General features: G+C 39.3%; 1 protein-coding gene across 2 annotated transcripts in view; it reads left to right on the top strand.

The window, feature by feature from the left end:
* Positions 1-22,327, top strand: part of LAMA3 (laminin subunit alpha 3) — a 108,587-nt gene that overhangs the window by 54,608 nt on the left and 31,652 nt on the right. For both annotated transcript variants that reach the window (XM_027675155.1, XM_027675165.1), the window contains 14 exons: positions 394-559; positions 962-1,088; positions 2,180-2,319; positions 2,691-2,806; positions 3,329-3,540; positions 4,362-4,566; positions 5,197-5,341; positions 6,080-6,220; positions 7,545-7,709; positions 10,603-10,704; positions 11,665-11,748; positions 12,714-12,944; positions 16,662-16,775; positions 20,518-20,627. In XM_027675155.1, coding sequence (XP_027530956.1) covers positions 394-559; positions 962-1,088; positions 2,180-2,319; positions 2,691-2,806; positions 3,329-3,540; positions 4,362-4,566; positions 5,197-5,341; positions 6,080-6,220; positions 7,545-7,709; positions 10,603-10,704; positions 11,665-11,748; positions 12,714-12,944; positions 16,662-16,775; positions 20,518-20,627 — 2,058 coding nt within the window. The remainder of the gene's footprint in view (positions 1-393; positions 560-961; positions 1,089-2,179; positions 2,320-2,690; positions 2,807-3,328; positions 3,541-4,361; positions 4,567-5,196; positions 5,342-6,079; positions 6,221-7,544; positions 7,710-10,602; positions 10,705-11,664; positions 11,749-12,713; positions 12,945-16,661; positions 16,776-20,517; positions 20,628-22,327) is intronic.

Here is a 22,327-nt window from a genome sequence, read left to right as displayed (position 1 = left end):
AAATATTTGTAGAACTGAGAATTCAATATTAGTACAGATTCTGGTGAAGGTAACTAACTGAATTAACTAAAATGTATTTAATTTTTAACACTTCTGGTTCCTGAAGTTTCCTCTTCCTTAACTCTTTTCATTGAGACTTAAACTTAGGGAAATTTTGAGTGAATAAAGTCAGTTAATGTACACTTACCTGTTTATAAGTTAAATCTGTATTTCTTGTTTTCAGTTACTTTCCAATCATTTATATAGAATCCAAATAGGAACAGGGGTTATTATTGCATTATTAATTGTAATACAGTCTAATATATTGACTTTTCTGAGCCAACAGCTCTTCCTCTTATGATGCTTAAGAAATTCTCCTGGCCCCAAGAATAATTACTATAATTCTGTGTTTAGTGCAACTTGCATTTCCTCAGTTTATGAAACTCCGCCAGCAGCTTTGGTTTTGGACGCGTTCAAAGATGGGGAAATTTCCAAAGTACAGAAGAACGTACTCTATGATCCGCTCAGTGCCCCTTTACCTGCTGATTCAGTTAAGGGAGTCACCTTGACACCACTACAGGTATCTCATATTCTGAAAACTTTTGTTTCATAAATCACAAAGTATGTTGTTAGTAAAGTTAAATAGATGAAACAGTATAATAGAGTCAAAACTGAATGATGTGATATGATCAAAATGTTGCAGGCAGAATAAGCCACAGAGGCAATATACAGAAAGAAAAAAAAAATCCAGCTTCTTTCCAAACTATGCAGTAGTCTCACAGACTGCAGAAGAATGTTAGATGTGCTTGGCAGGCAAACAGAGCATGCAGTTGTAATGCCGTGTTCTTTCAAGATAATTTACTTGCTGAGAGATGCTAAGTCTCATCTTTTTACTGCAGATAGATGGCACTGAGCACAGCTGATAAACCCAAGTATATTTCACAAAACAAATATAATATCAGAGCTGTTCTTGTTTCTCCAGAACCAGATTACCTTGAATGGCAGAGTGCCCCGCTTGGGCAGATACATATTTGTGGTACATTTTTATCAGACGGTACACCCGGTGTTCCCTGTGCAAGTCCGTGTGGATGCAGGACGTGTGTGGTCAGGTAAGTATCTGAATTTCATGTAACCCTTTTTCTTTCTCAGCATTTTGGCATATGGAGCTGCTCTGGGTTGACCCTGGCTGGACACGAGGTGCCTACGAAAGCCACTCTATCACTCCCCTCCTCAGCTGGACAGGGGACAGCAAATATAACAAAAGGCTTGTGGGTGGAGATAAGGACAGGGAGAGACCATTCACCAATTACCATCATAGGCAAAAATGACTCGACTTGGGGAAATTATCTTAATTTATTAACAATCAAATAAGAGTAGGGTAATGAGAAATAAACCCAAATCTTCAAACACCTTCCCCCCACCCCTCCGTTCTTCCCAGGCTCAACTTTACTCCCAATTTTCTCTAACTTTTACCCCAAGTGGTGCAGGGGAACAGGGAATGGGAGCTGCAGTCAGTTCCTCATGTGTTGCCTCTGCTGTTCCTTCCTCCTCAGAGGAGGACTCCTCACCCTCTTCCCACGCTTCAGTGTGGGGTCCCTCCCATGAGAGACTCCACCAACTTCTCCAACACGACTCATTCCCACTGGCTACAGTTCTTCACTAACTACTCCAGCGTGGGTCCCTTGCACAGGGTCACAAGGTCTGCCAGGAGCCTGCTCCACTGCAGGCTTCCCACAGGATCACAGCCTCCTTTGGGCATCCACCTGCTCCTGCATGGGTTCCTCCCTGGGCTGTGGGTGGACCTCTGCTCCACTGTGGACCTTCATGCACTGCAGGGGGAGAACCTATCTGTCTTCACCATGGGCTGCAGGGGAATCTCTGCTCTGGCACCTGGAGCACCTCCTCCACCTTCTTCACTGACCTTGGTGTCTGCAGAGCTGTTTCTCTCATATATTCTCACTCCTCTCTCTGGCTGTAGTTGCCATTGTGCAGGTTTATTTTCCCCTTTCTTAAATAAGTTATCCCAGAGGTACTATCATGCTGAGCCTTGCACTTGGCCAGTGGGGGATCTGCCTTGGATCTGACTGGCACTGGCTGTTGGAAACGGGGGAAGCTTTTGGCAGGTTTTCATAGAACCCACTCCAGTAGCCTCCTGCAAACAAAACCTTTCCACATAACCCCTTTTTTTTTTTCCTTCTAGGTACCTTCAAGGCTTCATTTTGCCCCCATATGTCTGGCTGTCGGGATCAGGTGATCACAGAAAACCAGATTGAGCTTGATATTTCTGAACCCAGAGTCTCTGTTACAGTGATGATACCGGATGGAAAAATGCTGGTTCTGGTATGTTTATTACATAAATGTACTTGAAAATGCTACTTTCAGTTTCGTCATTCCTTTAGAGATAGGTGCAAAGATGAAAGCCAACAATATTAATTTTTTTAATGTTGTGTTTAAGATTTTTAGGATCTTTTGCAATGGTTTGGTTTTATTTTTATTTTTTAAGATACTATACAATGTTTTTATTTTACACTCTTTGTAGAATCACAACTTTGAGGGGAACATGGGAAGTGTATTTTCCTATTTTTTTTTGGTTAAAATATACAGGTTTTGAGAAAATCCAGAATGTATAATGAAGCAACATTTAAATACCTTAGCTTGTGTCTTTTTGTTTTTCTCTGAAATGTACAATTTAGCTTTCTTGTTGTTTTAAGGAAAATATCTTAGTTGTTCCAGCAGACACCTACAGTTACAAAATACTTGACAAAAAGACAGTGGACAAGTCATTTGATTTTATCAGCCAATGTGGAGGAAACAGTTTTTACATTGAGTAAGCATCACTTTCTAAAAACTGAACATTGACAACAAGCTGGGAATAATATTACTTTTACTGTGTATTGAAGAGATGTGTAAAATCACCGTCATTGCGCTACATTAAAATGCTTTTCATGGCTTATGCTGGCCCATTAAACTTCCATGAGTCATTTTTCCATGACTTTCTATTGCAAATGCAATGCAAAGGTAGAGCTTTATTGCTCACAGTACAAAAGAGGAAAATCTATGTCATCTTTCTGTCTTTGGTATTTCCATCTTTGGTGTTTGGTGTTTTGCTTGGCATGTCTGAACTGATATAACTAATACACACACTTGCTTTGAAAAAAATTTCTTACCTGCAAGTTCAAAGCCGTTCACCACTAATTTAATTAAAATACACTCTTGCATGTGTACTGATGCTGTCCTTATGCCAGACTGTTTTAAAGGCAGGGCCCTGATTTACTGAACCACTGTGAAGCACTCTCATAACAATTCCCAAGTGCCAGAACTTACGTGATTTATATTTCAATTCTAATAGCCCAGAGGGATCATCGGCCTTCTGTAAGGACTCTGTAAGGTCACTAGTGGCTTCCTACAACAACGGAGCCCTGCCATGTAGCTGCCACAGTGCAGGTGCCACGAGCCCTACGTGCAGCCCCCTGGGAGGACAGTGTATTTGCAGGCCTAATGTCATCGGTCGTCAGTGCAGCCGATGCCAAACCGGCTATTATGGATTCCCATTTTGCAAATGTAAGTACATGCTCAGGCTTGTTCAGCACCTGACACGACCTTTTATTTAATCCTCTGAATTTACTGCAGATGCACCAAAGCCTCGCTTTTCTTTGTAGGCCTTAATCCTATGAGAGGCTGGTTGAGCCATCTTGGCTTTACTATAGCATAGCTTTCAGTTTAAGGCAGAAGTAACCCCATTCCCTTAAAGTACACCTCGTTCACAATGAAGTGTGCCTTTGCATTTGTTGTCTTATCAGGTGTAATAGGCTTACAGATAAACTGGTTAAAATCCACGTTGTCACTATTGAGTGAAGTGGATTTTTTCTACGCTTACTGCTGAATCATTTCCACGTTATTATTGTTTAATCCCATTTTGTACCTTCAGGTTTTCCCATTGATAATCAGAGACACGGCATTCCTAATTCCTCATATTCTGATGTTAATAACATCAACAGATCTACAGATTACACCAACAGTCTTCAGCTGCCTTCCCAGATATTATACTTGATGTTTATAAATATTGCTCTATAAAAGTGGTACCATTAACACCAAAACTATTGTCATTTAATCCTTGTAAGTTGTGGCAAGTGATCAGCAATGCATGTGGTGAAGTTAAGCAACCAGTCAGTGGAAAAGAGCCAAGCACTAAACTTGTTCTTTGAAACTACTGTTGCAGTCACATAGTTGGTTTCTATAGCCCTGAGCTTTAAACTAGTGGAAGAAAAGAGTCATGTTCTCTCTGTATAAATGTGTGTGTTTGTTTCTTATGCAAGTCCAATAAGAGTTGATCATTGTAAGATGAGATGGGATTGATTTGTAGAGCATTTTCTTTGACCTAGTATGCAACTGTGGGCAGCGTCTATGTGATGACATGACTGGTAAATGCATTTGCCCTCCACGAACCGTGAAACCAAAATGTGAAGTGTGCGAGAAACATCACTTCAGCTACCACCCCCTTGCTGGCTGTGAGAGCTGCAACTGCTCAGAAAGAGGAGTCGTTGATATTTCAAGCCCAGAATGTGAAAAAAACAATGGGCAATGCAAGTAAGTTTGAGTTATGTGCATTATAAACAATGCATGAGTGGTTTCCTTCACTGTACTTTTCAGGTATTTGGAGGGGATATGGGAAATTCAAGACGTTCTGCCTTCACTGTGAGCAAAGTGGATTTTATTCATTCTGAACAGTTGTAAACTAACCCAAGCTTTGTGGAAGGTTGAAGTGTCTGTAATTAATCATATGCCCACGATTCTCCACCTTTTTGTTAGCAGATGCATGCCTTGAATAATGCCCAGTCACATTTTCCAGCCATAAATCTTGTTCCAGCTCCGCTTACCTATATTCAGCATCTGTGTTTTACACCTTGGTGTACAGAGAGAGTAGTTCTCCACTGCAAGCACTGAATAGCTGCAGAAGTCTAATTCTATTGTGAGCATTTCTATCCTTCAAAATCAAATCCATTCCTAGGCGGTTCCAGGGCCATTTCAAATGTCATACTATTAAAATCTGAGAGCAATACTAATGTGCTGCTTTTTGTCTGTGGAAGTCATAAAGTTGTGTCATAGCCATGCAATCACTTAAAAGATCTACCTGCCTGTTGTTTTAGTCTTCCCTCCCTTGCTCCATTCCTGCCTCCTCTATTGACTCCCTCCTCTTCCCTGTGTTTGTTGATAAAGATGCAAACCAGGAATAAAAGGACGTCAGTGTGATCAGTGTGCTCCTGGAACTTACGGTTTCCCTAACTGTGTGCCGTGTAGCTGTAACAGAGATGGAACAGAACCAGATGTTTGCGATCCCCAGACAGGAATTTGTCTTTGCAAGGTCAGATAAATCAAATTACTTCTACGCGCACAAGCTTCATTTGCAAATCAGTGACTATTTTGTACTTAATGGGGTGAATGAAGTGAGTTTATCATTAAGTTTTATTATAAATAAATGCAGCTGTACAAAAATATAACACCTTGCAACATGTGCACACATTATGATGGTAGCGTTAGATGCCATTTTTTAATGACTTACAATATCTGTCAGCTGTACAGATGGTCTTAGGTTTTGCAGGATGTTAAAGAGCTGCAGAGTACGTGTCCATCGATTCACTGAAGCCGTCTGTACCCTGCACATATCCGTTTTATCTGTCTGCATCTTGACTTCTGGATGTTAACCAGGTCCCATGCTTTTTTTAGCCATATTATGTCAGTTGACATTTTACCACATCATTATAGCCAGGAAATCTTCTTTTGTTCTGATCTGCATAATTAAATGTGATAAATGTGAACTTTCACAGGTGACCTTTTATATAGTAGGGTTGCAAAAGCCAGTGGGAGGCTTTTGGCAGAGAAGTTACCAGCTGCCTCTGACTAATATTTATTATTCTGTGGTTCACTTTATAAACTGGAAAGACAGCTCATGAGATAGTCTCCAAGACAGTTTTATTTGCATTTGGAATATGGTCTAGCTAGAGAATCTCACATTTTCATTCATGTTTCCATACATTTAAATAAGTACCTCACCCAAACCTAAAGGAAAGCACTGAGATTTCTTTGAACTATGCCTTAACAGGAGAATGTTGAAGGTGCAGCATGTGATACTTGCCGACCAGGATCCTTTTATCTGGACCCTTCTAATCCCAGGGGATGTACCTCTTGCTTTTGTTTTGGGGCAACCAACAACTGTCGCAGCACGAATCGCCGTAGAACCAAGGTGTATCCAATAGGTTTATTTCTTTTCTATCATGCACCTACATTTATTCCTTTAAAGACATTTCTAAGGATAAGAAATATTCTCCAAGCAATAGTTCGGATTTACTGCAGCCTTCTTAAAACCTAGATGTAGTCTGAAAGTGCCTTTTGGTAGAAATGGCCCTTTTTACCTGTTTGTTTACGAATCACTAGTTGGACTGAAGTTGAGCTGGCCTTTATCTTCCTTGCTGTATCTTCAAACTCCATGTCATCATTAAAGTCAATGGTCTCCTTCAAGATGCTTTGATAAGCACATGCCATTTTACATGCCTATATCACAGATACATTTTTAAACTTCAGAAATGTGAGACAGATTCTACAGGTTGTAAAAACTGTCTTTCTTCCCTCCCTATAAAAGAGGCAGAACATCAAGTGTGAGAAATGAAGATAGATTTTTAGTAGCATAAATGAACAGTAAGATGGCTAATGACTGAAAAAAAGCAAGAGCTTCTTGAAACAATGCAAGAGAAAGAAAAAGAGAGAAGCAGAGCTAGAATCATGGATGAGGAGTTTAGTGAAGGTTTAGACATAGACTAGATGCAATCCAGATTGTGATTCTTTACTGTTTTCATGCAAAGGATAAAAATCTGTCCTCAGTGAAGTCAGCAGCAAACTTCCATTTACTTTAGGAAAATTTTCTCTAATGATTACTTGTCCTCACCAAAAATTGTTTTAGGGAACAAGTTTATCTTTTTGTATTATTGTTCTGGTACATATTCATTATGGACTCTTTCTCCTGTTCTAATGATAAATAACAGGATGCATGGTCTTTTATGAAACAACAGCCATAAAAATAAAATGTGCATTAAAGAGCCAGAATATTAGGCTACATTGCCTGCCTCTCCGAAATATCATCCCATGTCCCCTCCCTTGTACCTTGCACCTACCATGACCAACCCAAACTCTGTCTTTTAGGTTAGTGTCCTGGGTTTGATTTTGGAATGGACTTTAAAAAGCACCTCCAAATTATGTCCTTGGATTTGTGTACACAATTCCTAGTCACCTCCAGAAGGGTATGTCTTCATGTGACCAGAGACAGAAATTAGTTTGCAAATGACAAACCAAATGCCTGCATCCCAAGTAGCTTTGGCTCATCTGTCCCACTTATTCTCTCTTTTGAGGTCCGTGCAACATCCACTGCACAAAGACTTTAGCCTGACTCTGAAGCGGTTGCATTTCATGTTAGGGGAATTATGGAGGCTAAACATTTTCTTCTCATTACTTGGTGCTGGTAAAGTTTAATAAAGAATGAGACAAGCTTATTTCCTTTATGTATTTTTCATTAGTTTGTGGACATGAGAAACTGGCGCTTGGAGGCAGTGGATGAAAATATTGACATTCCAGTCACTTTCAATCCAGTCAGTAATAGTGTAGTGGCTGATGTTCAAGAATTGCCTGCTTCTGTGCATAGTTTGTATTGGAAAGCACCACCGTCTTACCTGGGAGAGAAGGTAAATGCCACCTAACTCATCTGTTTTAATAACAGGAATTAATTTTTTTGCCAGCATTTTTGATAAAAAGTCTGTTTTTCTTAGATACTTTTCTCTTTCTTCTCTCACAAGATTCTTGTTTCTCTTACCTGTCATGCCAGGAATCACAACATTTTACTTCTGAGTACAGTGTTAAAATTATAACCAATTACACAGAATTAATCATGTTGCTCAGTGCCAGAGAGGTCTTTATGTGAACAGTAGGGTCAGAAGCTGTGGTTCAGGGAGCTGGTACCTTCAGCTGCTTTTCCAAAACCCAGAACACATAGAGCTTGCCAATGTGCCCACTCTGAAACCCAGAACACGTAGAGCTTGCCAATCCTTTAGATTCTTTAGAGTATGTCCTGGGCAGATTTCCAAAAGAATAAAAGGTGATTATGTGCTCAGTGGCACACAAAAAGACCCAACCTTTTGCATTTGATATGTTGCTTGGGAAGAGCAACAACTGGTTTTCTAACCTTTGTGTTCTTTGAACTGCTTGCTGCTTTGTCAACTCATGCATGGGAGCAGTCTTTTCCTCACAGTTACTACCATCAGTATCTCAGCCCAAGGATCACACTGACCAGGGGGACTTTGATAATGCTGACTTGCAGACCTGGAGCTTAGGTTCTCCTCATTTTGAACTCTGACAGTGTCGATAGTTATTAGCCAGTCATAGGACACACAGGCTTTTCAGATGTAATCCTACTGACACACAGGAGAAAACAAATGGGATAGACACCAGAACATTAAAGATGGTACAGTTTTGAAGTTCCTCTTAGTCCTTATTTTAAAAACTAGAGCAGTGTTTTTCATCCTACTCTCCTATGCTCAGAGGTCCGTATCTCAGCTGAACAGCATGTTTAGTTTGGGAGCTTTTTGTTAATGTTATAGAGGTTCTTGTTTGAATGCTTGCAAATAATTTTTTTAAGAAATTTCATGTTAAAGCATACATTATCATGTAGAGTGTTGAACCAAAAGGACTTTTGTTGTTCTCATAACAAGATATAAAGCAGGCAATAACCCTTTTTAAACACAGCTATTAAGATCAGTGCTATGAGTTTTATGTTACCTTTCACAGTCTACCTAGGCCTGCCATGACTTTCTTTCCTTTGCAATGACAACCCTGTAAATAAAATAGTTCTAATTTGGGTGCTGCTTTCATGATACACAGTGTGTTAGTGTATATTTTAGCACGGGCAATACTGCAGTAATGAAAGTTCCCCCCAAATGCTATCTAGCTGTTAGTTTACAGGCTCATAAATTTCCCAGTTATTCACGTTACTGTGTTTTGAAAATGTCAAGTTTTGGTCTGCTTCTAGTGATAGCATCTCTTTCAGAAAATGTGAACAAAAGCACATCAGACATTTTTCAGTATGATGAGGTATAAATCCTGTTTTCCATTATCTTAAACCTTTTAACTAGTTCCACTGGAACACTTATATTTAGCAGAGTGTATTTTTTTTCCTATGTCTTTTGTTTAAAAGTTAAAAGGGAATCAAATGCAAATTCTATAGCAGTGCAGAAACTAACAGTCATTGAGAAATTCAGATCACATTGTCCCCACTTTCTGCTCTTTTGTATTTTAACATTCTGTTTAATAGATGACTCTTAATGTTAGAAAATAAATACCATATATCTGGAATACAGAGTAGTTTATAAGACCAGTATTTTCCCATTAAAAAAAAAATCATTGAGAAGCAATTTTGCATATTTTTAATTCTCTCGTGTTTTTTTCAAAAAAAATATTTATACAGGGTGGTTAGATTGTGTTGACAAAATACAGCCAAGTTCCAAATGATGCTTTTGAAAATGCAATTGACATTAATTACATCCCTGTGATCCAAGGAACAAATTTGGTATTGAGATGTCAGTATTTTGTTTGTAATTCATCAAAGTATTTGATGAAAGGGGTAGATTGAAGGCTGGTGCTTACCTGTAGAACAGCAAAACCTAACAAAGTCGTTCTTCCTGCATGTCAAAACCAAGCATAAGATACAAGGGCAAAAGACAAGGGGTGCAAAACAAAATACTGTGTATCCATTCCAAAACACGTGATTTCACCTAGTACCCACAAACCTTCCTTCTAGGCTTGTCTTGAAACAAAAACTATCCAGGCTGTGCCTGGAGCTTCCTTTCTTTTCAGTATGTTCTGTACTGAGTCGCTCATACACCACCCAGGGAAGCTGTTTCTCAGATGATTCAAACATGCTTGCCTGTGTCTGTTCTGGGCAGCACTGTATGTATTTGGTTGGGTTTGAGGCCACCTGTGGTCACCTGAAGTTGAGCCAAAAGAAGTGTGGTTTCAGCTCAGTCTACAGCACTGGCCTCCTTACAACAGAGCTGATACCAGTAGAAGTCCTGTCCTCCAGAAATTAGAGCAATGGTTTCCTGCTTGCATTCATGTTTGCAGAGTTTGGAAAATGCTGGCCCATGAAAGCCACCTTTAAACATTTGTACCCTTACTTTTTTTTGTCTATGGCTGTTCATGGGGTTTACTACCACTTTCATTATCAATCTGATGTCTGCTCTTGATGCACCAAATTTGTTTTGCACAATCAGGGGAAGAACCATGTTCATGTGAACACGTGATTTCTCCATGACACACGTGGTGTGAACGTAGGTATGAAAAAAACCCTTATGATGCAGGTAACCTTTCAGAGAATAGTATCTGCTCAAAAAGTTACCTCAGATACACACAGTAAACAAAATAGAAAGTAATTTCTTGCAAGCAAGACTATTTTTGTATTTTTTCTAAAAACAAAGAGTATTTTATTTACAGTGCTGGAAGATGGGGTTAACTGGAATACAAAGTTACATTAATATCAAGCAACAGTGCAGTCAGATATCTCTGTTCTTGTGCATTATGCTACAGCTTTCTTCATATGGTGGCTTCCTAAGTTACCAAGTGAAATCTTTTGGCTTACCTAGTGAGGGCATGGTTCTTCTGGATAAGAGACCTGATATACGACTAACAGTAAGTTTTTAAATGCCATTTTTAGTTTTAAGCAACACCAGTGCCATGATTTTTGTGTTACCTGACAACTATGGCAAATTTTGCTCCTATAGTGTACTTAACTTTAGTAGCAACTTGCTATTTTTCTGTAAAAGTGATTTTACTGCATTTTGCTTAAAGCCATCAACACATCTGTCTTTGTTGCCAAAGTAACATGTTATTAAGCATAATTGATTTGAGAGCAAATAAAAAGATGAAATAGGATTTTCTCTGTAAAGGGCACCTGTGGAAAAAAAATTAATTAGTGCCTTGCGCACTTGTCAACAAGTATGGCCTGGTTTCTGCAAAAGATGCCCTGAATTCCATGTGTAATTAATCTCATTTTCTGTGAGAATTTTCTTCAGCATAAAATTAAGCATAATTATAAGGCTTCAAGGGACTGAAATAAAAATGCATTTGAGGTTAACAGTTTTTAAATTTAACCACTTTGTGGCCAAAATTTAAAATCTTTGACTATTTGTTGAAATTCGCAAGGTGGGGGGAGGAGGGCGTGGGCTTGTTTTCTCAGACTGTCAGAAATATTAATTCAGAATTTTAGGATTCTTACTGGGAAACATGCCTCATAAAGTGCTACAGTAATATCCATAGTTTCTTGTGCACCAGGATGCAAAGGATAATGTTTGAAAATGTAAAAACATTTTAATAAAAAGTACTAACTACTTCCTGTGAAAATTGAACAGCATTAATTTGATTCTCTTCATGTTTTACTTGAAAGCAAGGTTGTTAAAAGGCAAAAACAGTGAAAACCTTGCTGACACTAGAACACAGTGCTCACTATACCACTTTGCTGACAAAATGGTATTACTTAGTTTTTATCTCCCAAAGAACAGGGTTAATGTGTTTCACCAAATTTTATTGCATCTGAACACTTTACCATAACAAGTAGTGAAACAGCAATGTTACATCCTCATTCTCACACAGAGCCATCAAATGGAAGTTGTTTATATGGATCCCAACAACCCACTGCCTGATCGTCAGTATTACGGGCGTGTGCAGCTGGTTGAGGTAGGAACTGAAGAAGGAATGGCCTTCTCTTTTCTTCCCAGTGGCACATAAAAAATACACGGGTAATATAAATACACAGGTAATATGTGCAGAAATACCAAATACTTGATAATGGTAGTGAATATAAACCTAAATACTGTAGACCTTAAATATGAACAACATTTTTCTCTCTCTTTACTGCCACATTGAACCTAGGTTCTGGTTCATGCCACCTAAATTTGGCACCTCTGAGCTAGGCATCTTGTCCAATTTAGCCCTTAGAACTCCCCTCCGGGGCCAGTGGAGTAGTACTGAATCAGTCATCAATGGAAGATGATTCATTGCAGCCTCAGACTGTACTTAATAGGGATGGAATGAACTGGTATCTGTTTTCCTTGGTGTCTAGTTACCTAGTTTAGAATGAGTGTCCAACATTCAGGTAGGTGAATTTAACAGGGATTATTCCTACCTTAAATCTGTACTCAGAAGATCAGACTGGGTTATTTATTTCTCTCTCATATGTAGGTAAAAAAAGATGTTTCTTCAAGCCAGATTCCATTTTCAGTAATGCTGCATCCATTAGTAGCAAGACAGCATGTGAAGGCATCCGTGAAAGATTGGATTTCTAAGACTTCACTTACCTTAGAAGTAAAAGCATTTTCCTCCATTCTTTTATGGTTTGGAGGGTGATATCTCAAAGAAATTTGGATGGCTGAAAAGGAACCTACAGGCTTCTTCACTTCTCAATACCTCAAAGACATACATAGCTTGCAAAGTAAAGGCGACATCCATTTTTATGCTCACTATTCTTTTTTCCACCCATTCTATGTTTATTTTCCTGGCCCCTATTTCACTCCACCCCAATTGGCACTGCAAGGGTCTGTTCCATGGGTCTTTTCTCCTGTTTCCTGTCCTCCAGTCTTCTTTGCAGATACTCTTTTTAAGAAGCTGCAGGGCTGTGCTCATTTTGTACCCTTAATGAACAGGGAAACTTCAGGCATGCCAGCAGCAATAACCCTGTATCCAGAGAGGAACTGATGATAGTCCTGTCCAGACTGGATGGCTTACACATCAGAGGCCTTTACTTCACGGAGACTCAGCGGCTGACGCTCGGTGAGGTTGGGCTGGAAGAAGCTACCAGCGCAGGAAGCGGCAGCATTGCGTACAGTGTTGAGACGTGCTCCTGCCCTCCGGAGTACACCGGTGACTCATGTCAGGTAGGAAACGTTTGCCTCCATACAGTACCATTATCTTCTGTCTTGCCTGCAGCTATACATACTGCGTTCGTTAGAGGAACAGGCTAGTTATTAAAGTAATTAAACGTGCTTCTTGTAAGCCTGTGCACTTTCAATGGCTCAAGTGCTTTTGCTGTCTAAGAAGCACTGTAGAGTTATTCAACTTGTGATTGCTTTTGTGGAGCTGTGAATGTAATTTTACATGTGTAAGGCACTATAATGATGGATTCTTCTGTGGTGCCCTCTGAGAGGCTGAATAATCTCAGTCAATACATACCTTAATGGAGAGAAGGTCAGTATTGACTTGATCAAAGTTTGTGAGACCATACACGGTGGAGAAGATTCCTGATGTTCCTTATTTTAGCAGGGTCCAAGGGAAGTAGCATGAACCTAGATAATTCTACTATATTTCTAGGAAAATATTTGAAATCTGAAATTAACATATTTGCAAAAAAAAAATGTGGAGATATTTTTGTGAAAGATAATGTAAACATTGCAAAGTAATACTGTTACCTGAAGACTGGTGAAATCCTACCCACAGCTGTATATCCTGTCCCTGATGTTGTTCCTGTAGCTGTAATTCTTTTGGTTGTCTTTTTGCTTAGCTTAGAGCTTGACTGTTGCCATGTGTAAGCACCCAATGCAGCAGAATAAAGTACTGGAGAGGTAAGCAGTATGCGAAGTGCACAAAATATGAGAAATTACTCTCAGAAAATGGTTGAGGGTTACTATAAAGCAACAATTGCTGTACTAACCTTGCAAAAGTTTTTTGAAATGAGAATGAACGAATAATATCTAGACTGGAGCAGCTGCAGAGAGACTGATCAAAAATATGTATGTCTAGCTTACATTTTATTTGTGCATCCACTGGTCAGGGCAGCTATTCATCATCTCTCAAATACCATTTTGGAAATATTTTTTATTTTTTCATACATTTAGTGTTCTGTACCACACACAAATTGATGAGCATTGACTGAACTTACTAGTGCCATTGCATTGCTTTCAACATACTGCCTTAATAAACCAAGCGTTTGGGTTTTTTTAATGTAACCTGGTGGAAATACAAAGCCAAAGGAAGTGACCAAGACACTCACCTGGGCGGTTGGTAAGCCCCGTACGTTTATGCAGCATTACTCAGGCGGTGATTTACTGCTCTAATCACCCAGCTCTGTCTGGCTGCCGTAGGTGTGGAGGAGGTGATGCCTGCCCCACCCCGACTTAGGTATATATTGAGCTACAGGAACAGCAGGGTTACTTGTTAACCTCAGCAACAGTAATGTGTGCTGTACGACTTGACTCACCTATAAAGTTTGAAGGTGGGGCCGATCACAACACAGAGCCTCATTAATCTGAGTCAGAAGCTAGAAAAGAAGGGAGTGTATAAGAGAAGGAACGGGTGAGCACCGAAGGGATAGCAACGTATGTCCGCAGTGGGGCCAAAGTAAAATGATGGCCCAAGCACAGAGGCCAAGAAATGTAGGGTGGCTGGTTGTCACGTTAGTGTCCCTGGGGCATTGTTTAACACAAGATATGCAACAGAGGCTCTCCTATCCCCACCTTCTGGAGAGGAGTCAGCAGCAACAAGTTCAAACGGATTTTTACCCAAGACAGGTAATTTGCTCATTTTCACTTGCTTCCTTCTTTTGCTTTGTTTTTAAATTAACTAATTTGGTAACAACTTATGCATTACCTAATATAAATGTAATGAGAAGGCTAATCTTATGTCTCGAAGTACTTTGCCAACAAAAGTGTGTGCAAGAGTTTCTTTTAAATTGCTGTTATTTGAAAACAATGATCCTAAATATGTAAGCACTTGAAGGTGCCAAGCAAGAGCTTTATCTTCACATGGAATCAATTTATCATTTGTGTGGAAATCACAAATGCTGCTTCAAAAACAAAGTGCCTATGTACTCCAAATGTGTCGTTTTAAAGACAGCATAAACAGAAAAACAAAAGGCTGCACGGATATTTTTCCAAATGCATCTGGATATGTTTTTAAAAGGTATGGTTCGTTTTGCTCTCCAAAAAAAGACTGTAAGTAAATAAAATTCATATGTATTAGGGCCTATATTTTACTTAGTCGTGCTGTTTAATGTATTCCAGGCCCTGATTTCTTCAGAAGCTTTGTATATTGGCTCCCTGTTGTTCAGGAAACATGTTCACCCTTTTAAAAATGTATCTGAAAAACTTCGAATGTCTATTCTAAATTTAGTCCTTGCTCACACTGAAGTCAGTATTTGAAGTTTTTGATGGTATTAATATTCTGTATACTTTTTTTTTTTCATTTATCTTATATGTAGACAAGGCAAAGGTGCCACTAGCAACAGCTGCTTAAACAGCAGTAACTCATTATTCCTTTTGGGATCTGCTTTCTGAGAAGCTTTTTTTCCTCTGGCAGTTCTATCTATTGATAAATTCTTTTCAGGTTAATCCTGCCTCTGCATAAATACTTACACCTTGAACCACTGGAACATGATTTGTGACACCATCCCACAAACCCTTTGCTCTTCAGATTAGTCCCATCAGTCTTGGTGGTGCAATTATTGTGAGAAAAGATTTATGGCTTTAAAGTTCAACCGTCACTTGTTTTCTGCATGTTGTTGGGGCCAGCCCCTAACTGTGAGGTAGGGGTGAGTGTAGGTACAGCACAGAAGTACATTCCCGGAGGCGGGAACCTGGGAGGTGCTGGCTTCGTGGGGAGTACAGCTTTCTCCCCACTTCCATACAGCCTCTGATCTTCCTTGCACCACACTAGCTTAGTTTCTAGTGAAAAGGAGCTAGGGAATGGAAGGGATAGACTTATGTCCAGTCATTTTTGGTGTGGTTCTTGTGCCAGGAGTATGTGAGCAGAGAAGGTGGGTGTGAATTTTTGAATGGGTCTGTGTACAGGAGGGCTTCATGCTCACAGGAGGAACTCCTTCCTTATGCTTTCCCTGTCCTTGGCAAGCAAGAACCTGGTTTTAACATATGAGTTACTACCTTCCTGGTGTAGGCTGATAAACCTGATGTCTCTTGCTTCATTCATAATGTCCCTCTGATTCAGCTCTCTGCTTAAATCCAACTGTGATCTGACAGGCTGTGCTTCTGCTCCTGTGCTCTCAATAGCTAAACATTCTTCTCATGCTTCCCTCGTCTCCAGGGCAAGCCTGTACTTAGAAATTAGATCACTGTATATTTTGTTACATCACCTAGCTGTGTCTAGGCATGGCTTTATGTAGCTCTTGGTAGACTTACTGTGGAAGTCATGATGAATGTGTGTAAAAGATATCTAGAATTATTTCCAAGGAATAGATCATAGTGAAATTAAATATTGAGATTTCATATAACCACTAGTTAATATGTGACATTTCTATATGTTCTTCCTAACATTCACCATACAGTATTCTCATAGTCAGATGTTTTTCTGTGGTTTAATAATCATATTCAACACTTTTGTACATAGCCACAGGAAACGTGTTTTGCTCAGAGGTTAGTGAAAATTATTAAATCATCACTACCAAAATGTGTAAAGAACAGGGTTCAGCTGAAACTTCTCCATCTCCGTTCATTGCTATTTGCTGCTTTAGAATAAAGGAGCTTGCAAAGAAATGGATTCCTTCACTACTCCTCGGAAATGGCAAACATTTCCAAAATACGCTTCCCATAACGTGTTCTTTCCACCTACACTCACTAATTTTTTTCTCTCTGCTTACTGTCCAGGAATGTGGCCTTGGATTTTATCGTGAGAATAAAGGATTATTTGCTGGACGCTGTGTGCCGTGCAACTGCAATGGAAATTCAAATAGATGTCAAGATGGTACTGGAAAATGTATTGTGAGTAACTACGAAAATTCAAGAAATTAATGGGAAGAAAAGGAGAAAAACTCATTTATCTTACAGCAGTATGAACTATGCAGTATTGTTAAATTCCAAGCAACTAAAAATAATCCTTGTATGCCTCATTCTCTAAATTTTGTACTGTTAATGAGCCTAAGATGCATACACTTAAATGTATATTTGACATAACTGTGGGTGATTGGAGTAATTTGTGTCCTTGTTTTCAGTTTTTTCCTTTCCCCTATAATTTTTGTTAGCTCCTGGTACAAAAAGTCACCAAATTAGTACTTTTGGAAGCTTTTGTAGTTATTTTTAATAAACATGGGTCTTATCCTGGCATATGCAGTCCTTAGTGTTATACAAATATACTAAGATTTGCCAATGCCGACAAACGGGACTTTTGTACATAGCACAGTCTTTGCAGAATCTCTTGTTTAATCAGCTTCAGTGTATCTCCACAAACTTCAATCTAGAGCTAGATGGATTAAAAAATATTGAACTAAGTAAGATGAGATAATAAAAGCTAGATTAAATAGAAATTTTTAGCTGTTACAGAAGGTGCAGTGGGGCAGATTTTGCTCCCTGGCACACTGTATTAAACCCAAAGCAGCCTCATGGGAGTGGATCAGCCCTTGTAGCAATGGAATTGTGACATTTGGCTGACTGTACTTCTCCAGTTTATATCCATGATGCTTCTTTGAATACTTTGTTCTGAAAAATTCCCACTTTAAAACTTTTCAGTAATTTTTCATTTACTGTGTAAACAAAAACCATACCAACATCTTTCACAGTCTGTCTTTTCTGTTACTTCTTCCTTGTTTGCACTGCATCTATTCTGCCTGCGGTGCATTCCTGTGCGTTATGTCATTTCCCCCAACTTTGTCTGAACCAACCATGTTGCTTTGATGGAAACCATAAACCAATTCAGCACATTCTGGGGGATGACTTACAGGCTGCTGCTTTGGAGGGGCAGGGCAGGCTGTGACAGGAAAGTGCTGCAGCAGAGCAAGAAAGATGAGGAAGTTTCACTTCAGATTAGAATTATAAAGGCAAATTTTACTTTCACCTCATGAAGTATGTGACTTAGATTTCTCTTTATCCCCTCTTTCTCACGGCTGGATTAACTTTCAGATAGAGCTAAATCAACCCTTGGCCCAAGGACAAGATTTACGGCAAGCAAAGTCATCCAGAATAATGCAGCGAAAAATGAAAGTCCTGAGGGCCTGTATTTCCATTATGAGCCTCCACCTAACAGTGAGCAAGTTTGTGTCTCTGTAGAAGAGCCATGGGACAAAGACCTGATGTGGGGCAGAGAAGAAAAGGAACTTCCCATTGAGAAGTGCCAAGTTCCACATCTTAAGTGCAAAGCTTGTTCACTTGGCTTCCTGCTCCTCATCTGGAGCCCCAGGCCCCAGTACCTACATATGTCAGTGTCCTTCAAGGATCAGCCTCCAGAGAAGGCTTTGTGAGGGAGGATAAGACCAGACTGGCTCCTTCCCCTGTGGCAGCAGTGCCCTAGCTCAGGCAATCACTGTCCCACTGCTGCATACCAGTGGAAGGAGAGGAGTGTGCTGCTGCATTGCTGAAAGCAGGGGAGAATGGAAGGCAGGAGGAGGTGGAGAAGACTGAAAGGCTGGTTCTTATGTGTAGAGAAAAGCCAGCTCTCTGCTATTAATCAGGCTTTGTGATCCTTGTGGTCGCTGCTCATCCTCCTGGAAGGCATGTTCCCTCAGCAGCACCATGCTGCTGAGACTTGCTCATCCTGTGACATGTTGGTTCATGTCATGTAACCCCATGTGTTTCATATAACCTCAGTGTTTCTGTTGTGGTCCTGACACACTCTACTCTGACTTCCTTATACCATGTGGGTGCATACACAGTCATTTGGGAGTTTTCCTTTCAGGATTTGCAATACTTGATGGTTTGGAGATGCTGTGACTCCAGGGCTGTCTCTGGCCCTGTGAAACTTGAAGGAGGACCCATGAGGAAGCTGCTGCTCTGGCTTTATTCCACTGTGCCTTGGGACCTCCAACCCTTATATGTCATTTAGCTAGAGGAGCAGCATGGCACATTTAGAGTGCCTTATGTGTGAAATAGCTTACATTTTCTTTGCAATTACAGAATTGCTTCAGTTTCTTTAGACAGAGTGAGCAAAACAAAAAGCCAGGAGATAAACTTCAGGGGATGGGAGGAAGTTGCTCCAAGTTGAAACCAACACATATATTTTTAAATACATCTCTTTTACTCTTTTTGCAGTTAAATTTATTCTTCAGGATTATAAAAATTGACAGTAATTATTCAGAAACAATCTGAATTTTCCATTAGGTTTTTGCAGGAATATATGCACCGACTTTTATAGAGGCTGCACTTTAAAATTATTCCTTTTGCAAACATAGTGTCTTTGTGTTACTTGTTGTTTAATTTCATGTTAAATGTCTCATATATTAACTGGAGCTTTTCCTGTTCGTTCCCAGAACCTTTCATAATTGAGCCACAGATTTAGCTCTTTAACCAAAATGAAAACAAATTAGGGGTTATTACTTGCAGAGTTTGAGGGAAGGGCTGTTGATGTGGTTAAGGGAGTCTGGGTGTGAAGAAATGTGGAGGAGAATGGAGTGTAAGAGGAGATGGGAGAGACAGAACTATTTCTCATTCACAGGGAAAAATGGCCCTCTACTGCTAGTCATGGTAGTAGGGTATTAAAACATAGCCCTGAGCTATCAAGGTCCCTGAAAAGGAAGCGTAATTTGCTCAGTAACCTCTTCCAGCCAATTTCCCACTTTATTTTTTTCCATCTTTCGCTTTATTTAGTACACCCTCAGCTCTGTGGGACATTGGATCAGTCTGTTGTGCACTGAAGACAAACAGCTGTAGGACTTGGGAGTGTGAATGCCTCTTGAGTGTTGGTCACTTGGAATTTTTATGGCTGCTTATGTATTTTTATATCGCCTATGTATTTGAACGCCTTCTATTTTAAATTAGCATCACTTTAGGTAATGCAAAAGCAACTTGCTTATTCTGTCCCCCTAAAATATAAGTGTGTGACAATTAGACAGCACCAGAATTAAGAATGTTTCTAAAACAAAATGTAATTTGCAACAATTTTATCATGCAAAAAGTAACTCAATTGTGTCAGTTTCAATTGTATTTCTAGTCTTTGCTTTTCATTATTTCATTATTTTATTATTTCATTATTTATTCCAGTTACCCCAGATAACAAGTAACACATGCACTGGAGAAACTACATGAAACTCAATTCTGATCTGAATCTATTAAGAGAAACAATTTTTGTATTAATTTAATTAATTTTTTTAAAGAATGTACTTGGGCTCAATTCATTCCATGCTTTTAAATTATATCTACCTTCTAATTAGTGTTAAGATGCGAAATTTAAATGTAGTGGGTTTTTTTAATTGGAATATCAGGACATAGAGAGTGTTTTAATGGAATGTTCCTTAACTAACCAGGCACTTGATTGAATTTCCTTAAAAATATGTTTAATTCGGCTTATTTATCAGTTGCTTTTCCACAATAGGGAGAAACTTGTGGTTTCTGTGGTTAGAAAATTGACTGAAACTGCTCTGTCCTGGTTGTGAAGGCAATATGGCAATAAATGCTTGATTATGTGGAGGGGAAAGAAAATATCCTCTGAGTAGATTAGCTGTATTTTTTTAAATAATAGTAAAGCCATACTGAGTGGTAAAGCACTGCGAACTGTCTTGCTTGTTTCCTTTTCAAGAACTGTCAGTATAATTCTGCTGGGGAGAAATGTGAGCACTGTAAAGATGGTTATTTTGGAGATGCCACTCAGGGTTCCTGCCGGATGTGTCCTTGCCCCTATACAAACAGGTACAGTAAAAGCTTGTAAGAAGTCAAGGAGGGGAGGGGAAAAAAAAATGAGAGAAAAACCCCAAACCATAAGCCCAAACTCTGCTGCCATAGGCAGATAATGATCTTCTTCTGTGTTCTCATATTGCCCAACATAGTGTGGCATCAGACTCATTTGAGACACATTACACCAGCAGTAACTTGGTGGTCTGTCTCACAGCTTTGCCTTTTTTAATAAGCTGAGCATTCTAATTCTCACTCAGACCCTGAACTTTAACTTTATGAGTACACCCTCAGCTCAGTGGGACGTTGGATGGGCTTCAGAGGCACGCTGCTCACAGCCTTGGGGAGCCCCAGGTAGTTATAGTGGGCTTACATACAAAACCACGAGTAACTCCTTCATAATGACAAATGTGGGATGGAAGCCCTTTCCCTTACTGGGCATATCCAGGATCTTTCTTGTTTACTGAAATGCAAGATGTTTAACACTATTACTCTGGCTAGGAGATAAGTAACAACAGTGAAACAAGCCTTTTATATGAATTCAGAAAAATTAGTAAGATGCAAAAATAATATAAAAACATTCAAGCTCTTACGCATGTATCTAGAACTCTGAAAGAGTGTGGTTGCTCTTTCCGTGGAAGCTCTGTTGCAAGTGTAAACATGCTAAGCTGAAAAAATGAAACTTCCTTGGATCTAATGAGCTTGCCAGGCTTTTAAAATTGGGCAATAAATTGCATTTTAAATGCACAGTATGTTTAGGCACATTGTCATCATTGGTCAGTTTTGAAATGTGTTAAATAAAGGCAAATATTTTTTTTTTAAATTAAGCTATAAATTGCTAAAGGCACCACATAATATTTGCCAGGTGCATTAGCAAACACCAAGTAACCTTAAATAAGAGATTTACACTATCAGACAATAGACAGGTTTTTCATTTATCAGAGAACTCTCTGATAGATCTAGTTTTGACAGCCTCTTCTGCAGGTTCTTGCCTGAAGCTGACTAAACATGTTTTAAGAGTGCTGAAATACCTAGAGAGACCATAAACCTATGCAGTTTCATAGCTGCACATTAGGGTAGTGAATCTCATTCCTGACATAGGAAATGCACCCCACCTGGCATTATTGGAGTTGCAATCTTCCATCTAGTCAAATTATATGCAATGCTTAGTGCAGACATTTGTCTTTGATACACAGACTTGCTTTATCCAACTGTTCATAGTTTAAAAAAAGAAAATAGCAAACGTGGCCTGCCGCACTTCATCTCCTGCCTTCTCTTTCCTGAACATTGGACAAAGTAATGGTTTCTCTCCAAGTGAAATTTGAATCCAGATAATTCTGCTAGAAAGAGCAGAGAAAAATGTTTATTGTGTTAACCAGATATTCCCTAGAGATTCCAAACACGCTGCACAGCTTTACTCAGCCTTGGTTAAAAATACCCTAAACAATATTAGCTACGTAAAAATATCCACTAATGTTGTCATCCATTAAAAAGGAAGAAAAGAAAAGCTATACAAACAGGAGGAAATGTTGTCTAGCACTGGCTATTTATTCTTGCCTACTAAGATAAAATAGCTACCCAGACTTGTTTTATTTTATGACATCACTACTAAGGTTTATTTTAGGCATTCCTTTGGGTAGTACACTATTAATAGTCAGTCCACAGGGTCAGGTTAGGATTATTTTTTAGTCTAAGGGAATAATTTACACAAAATATAT

The sequence above is a fragment of the Neopelma chrysocephalum genome, unplaced genomic scaffold, assembly GCF_003984885.1.
Source record: "Neopelma chrysocephalum unplaced genomic scaffold, ASM398488v2 Primary Assembly neopelma1_22, whole genome shotgun sequence".
Classification (NCBI taxonomy): Eukaryota; Metazoa; Chordata; class Aves; order Passeriformes; family Pipridae; genus Neopelma; species Neopelma chrysocephalum.
This window is presented reverse-complemented; position numbering and strand designations above follow the sequence as displayed.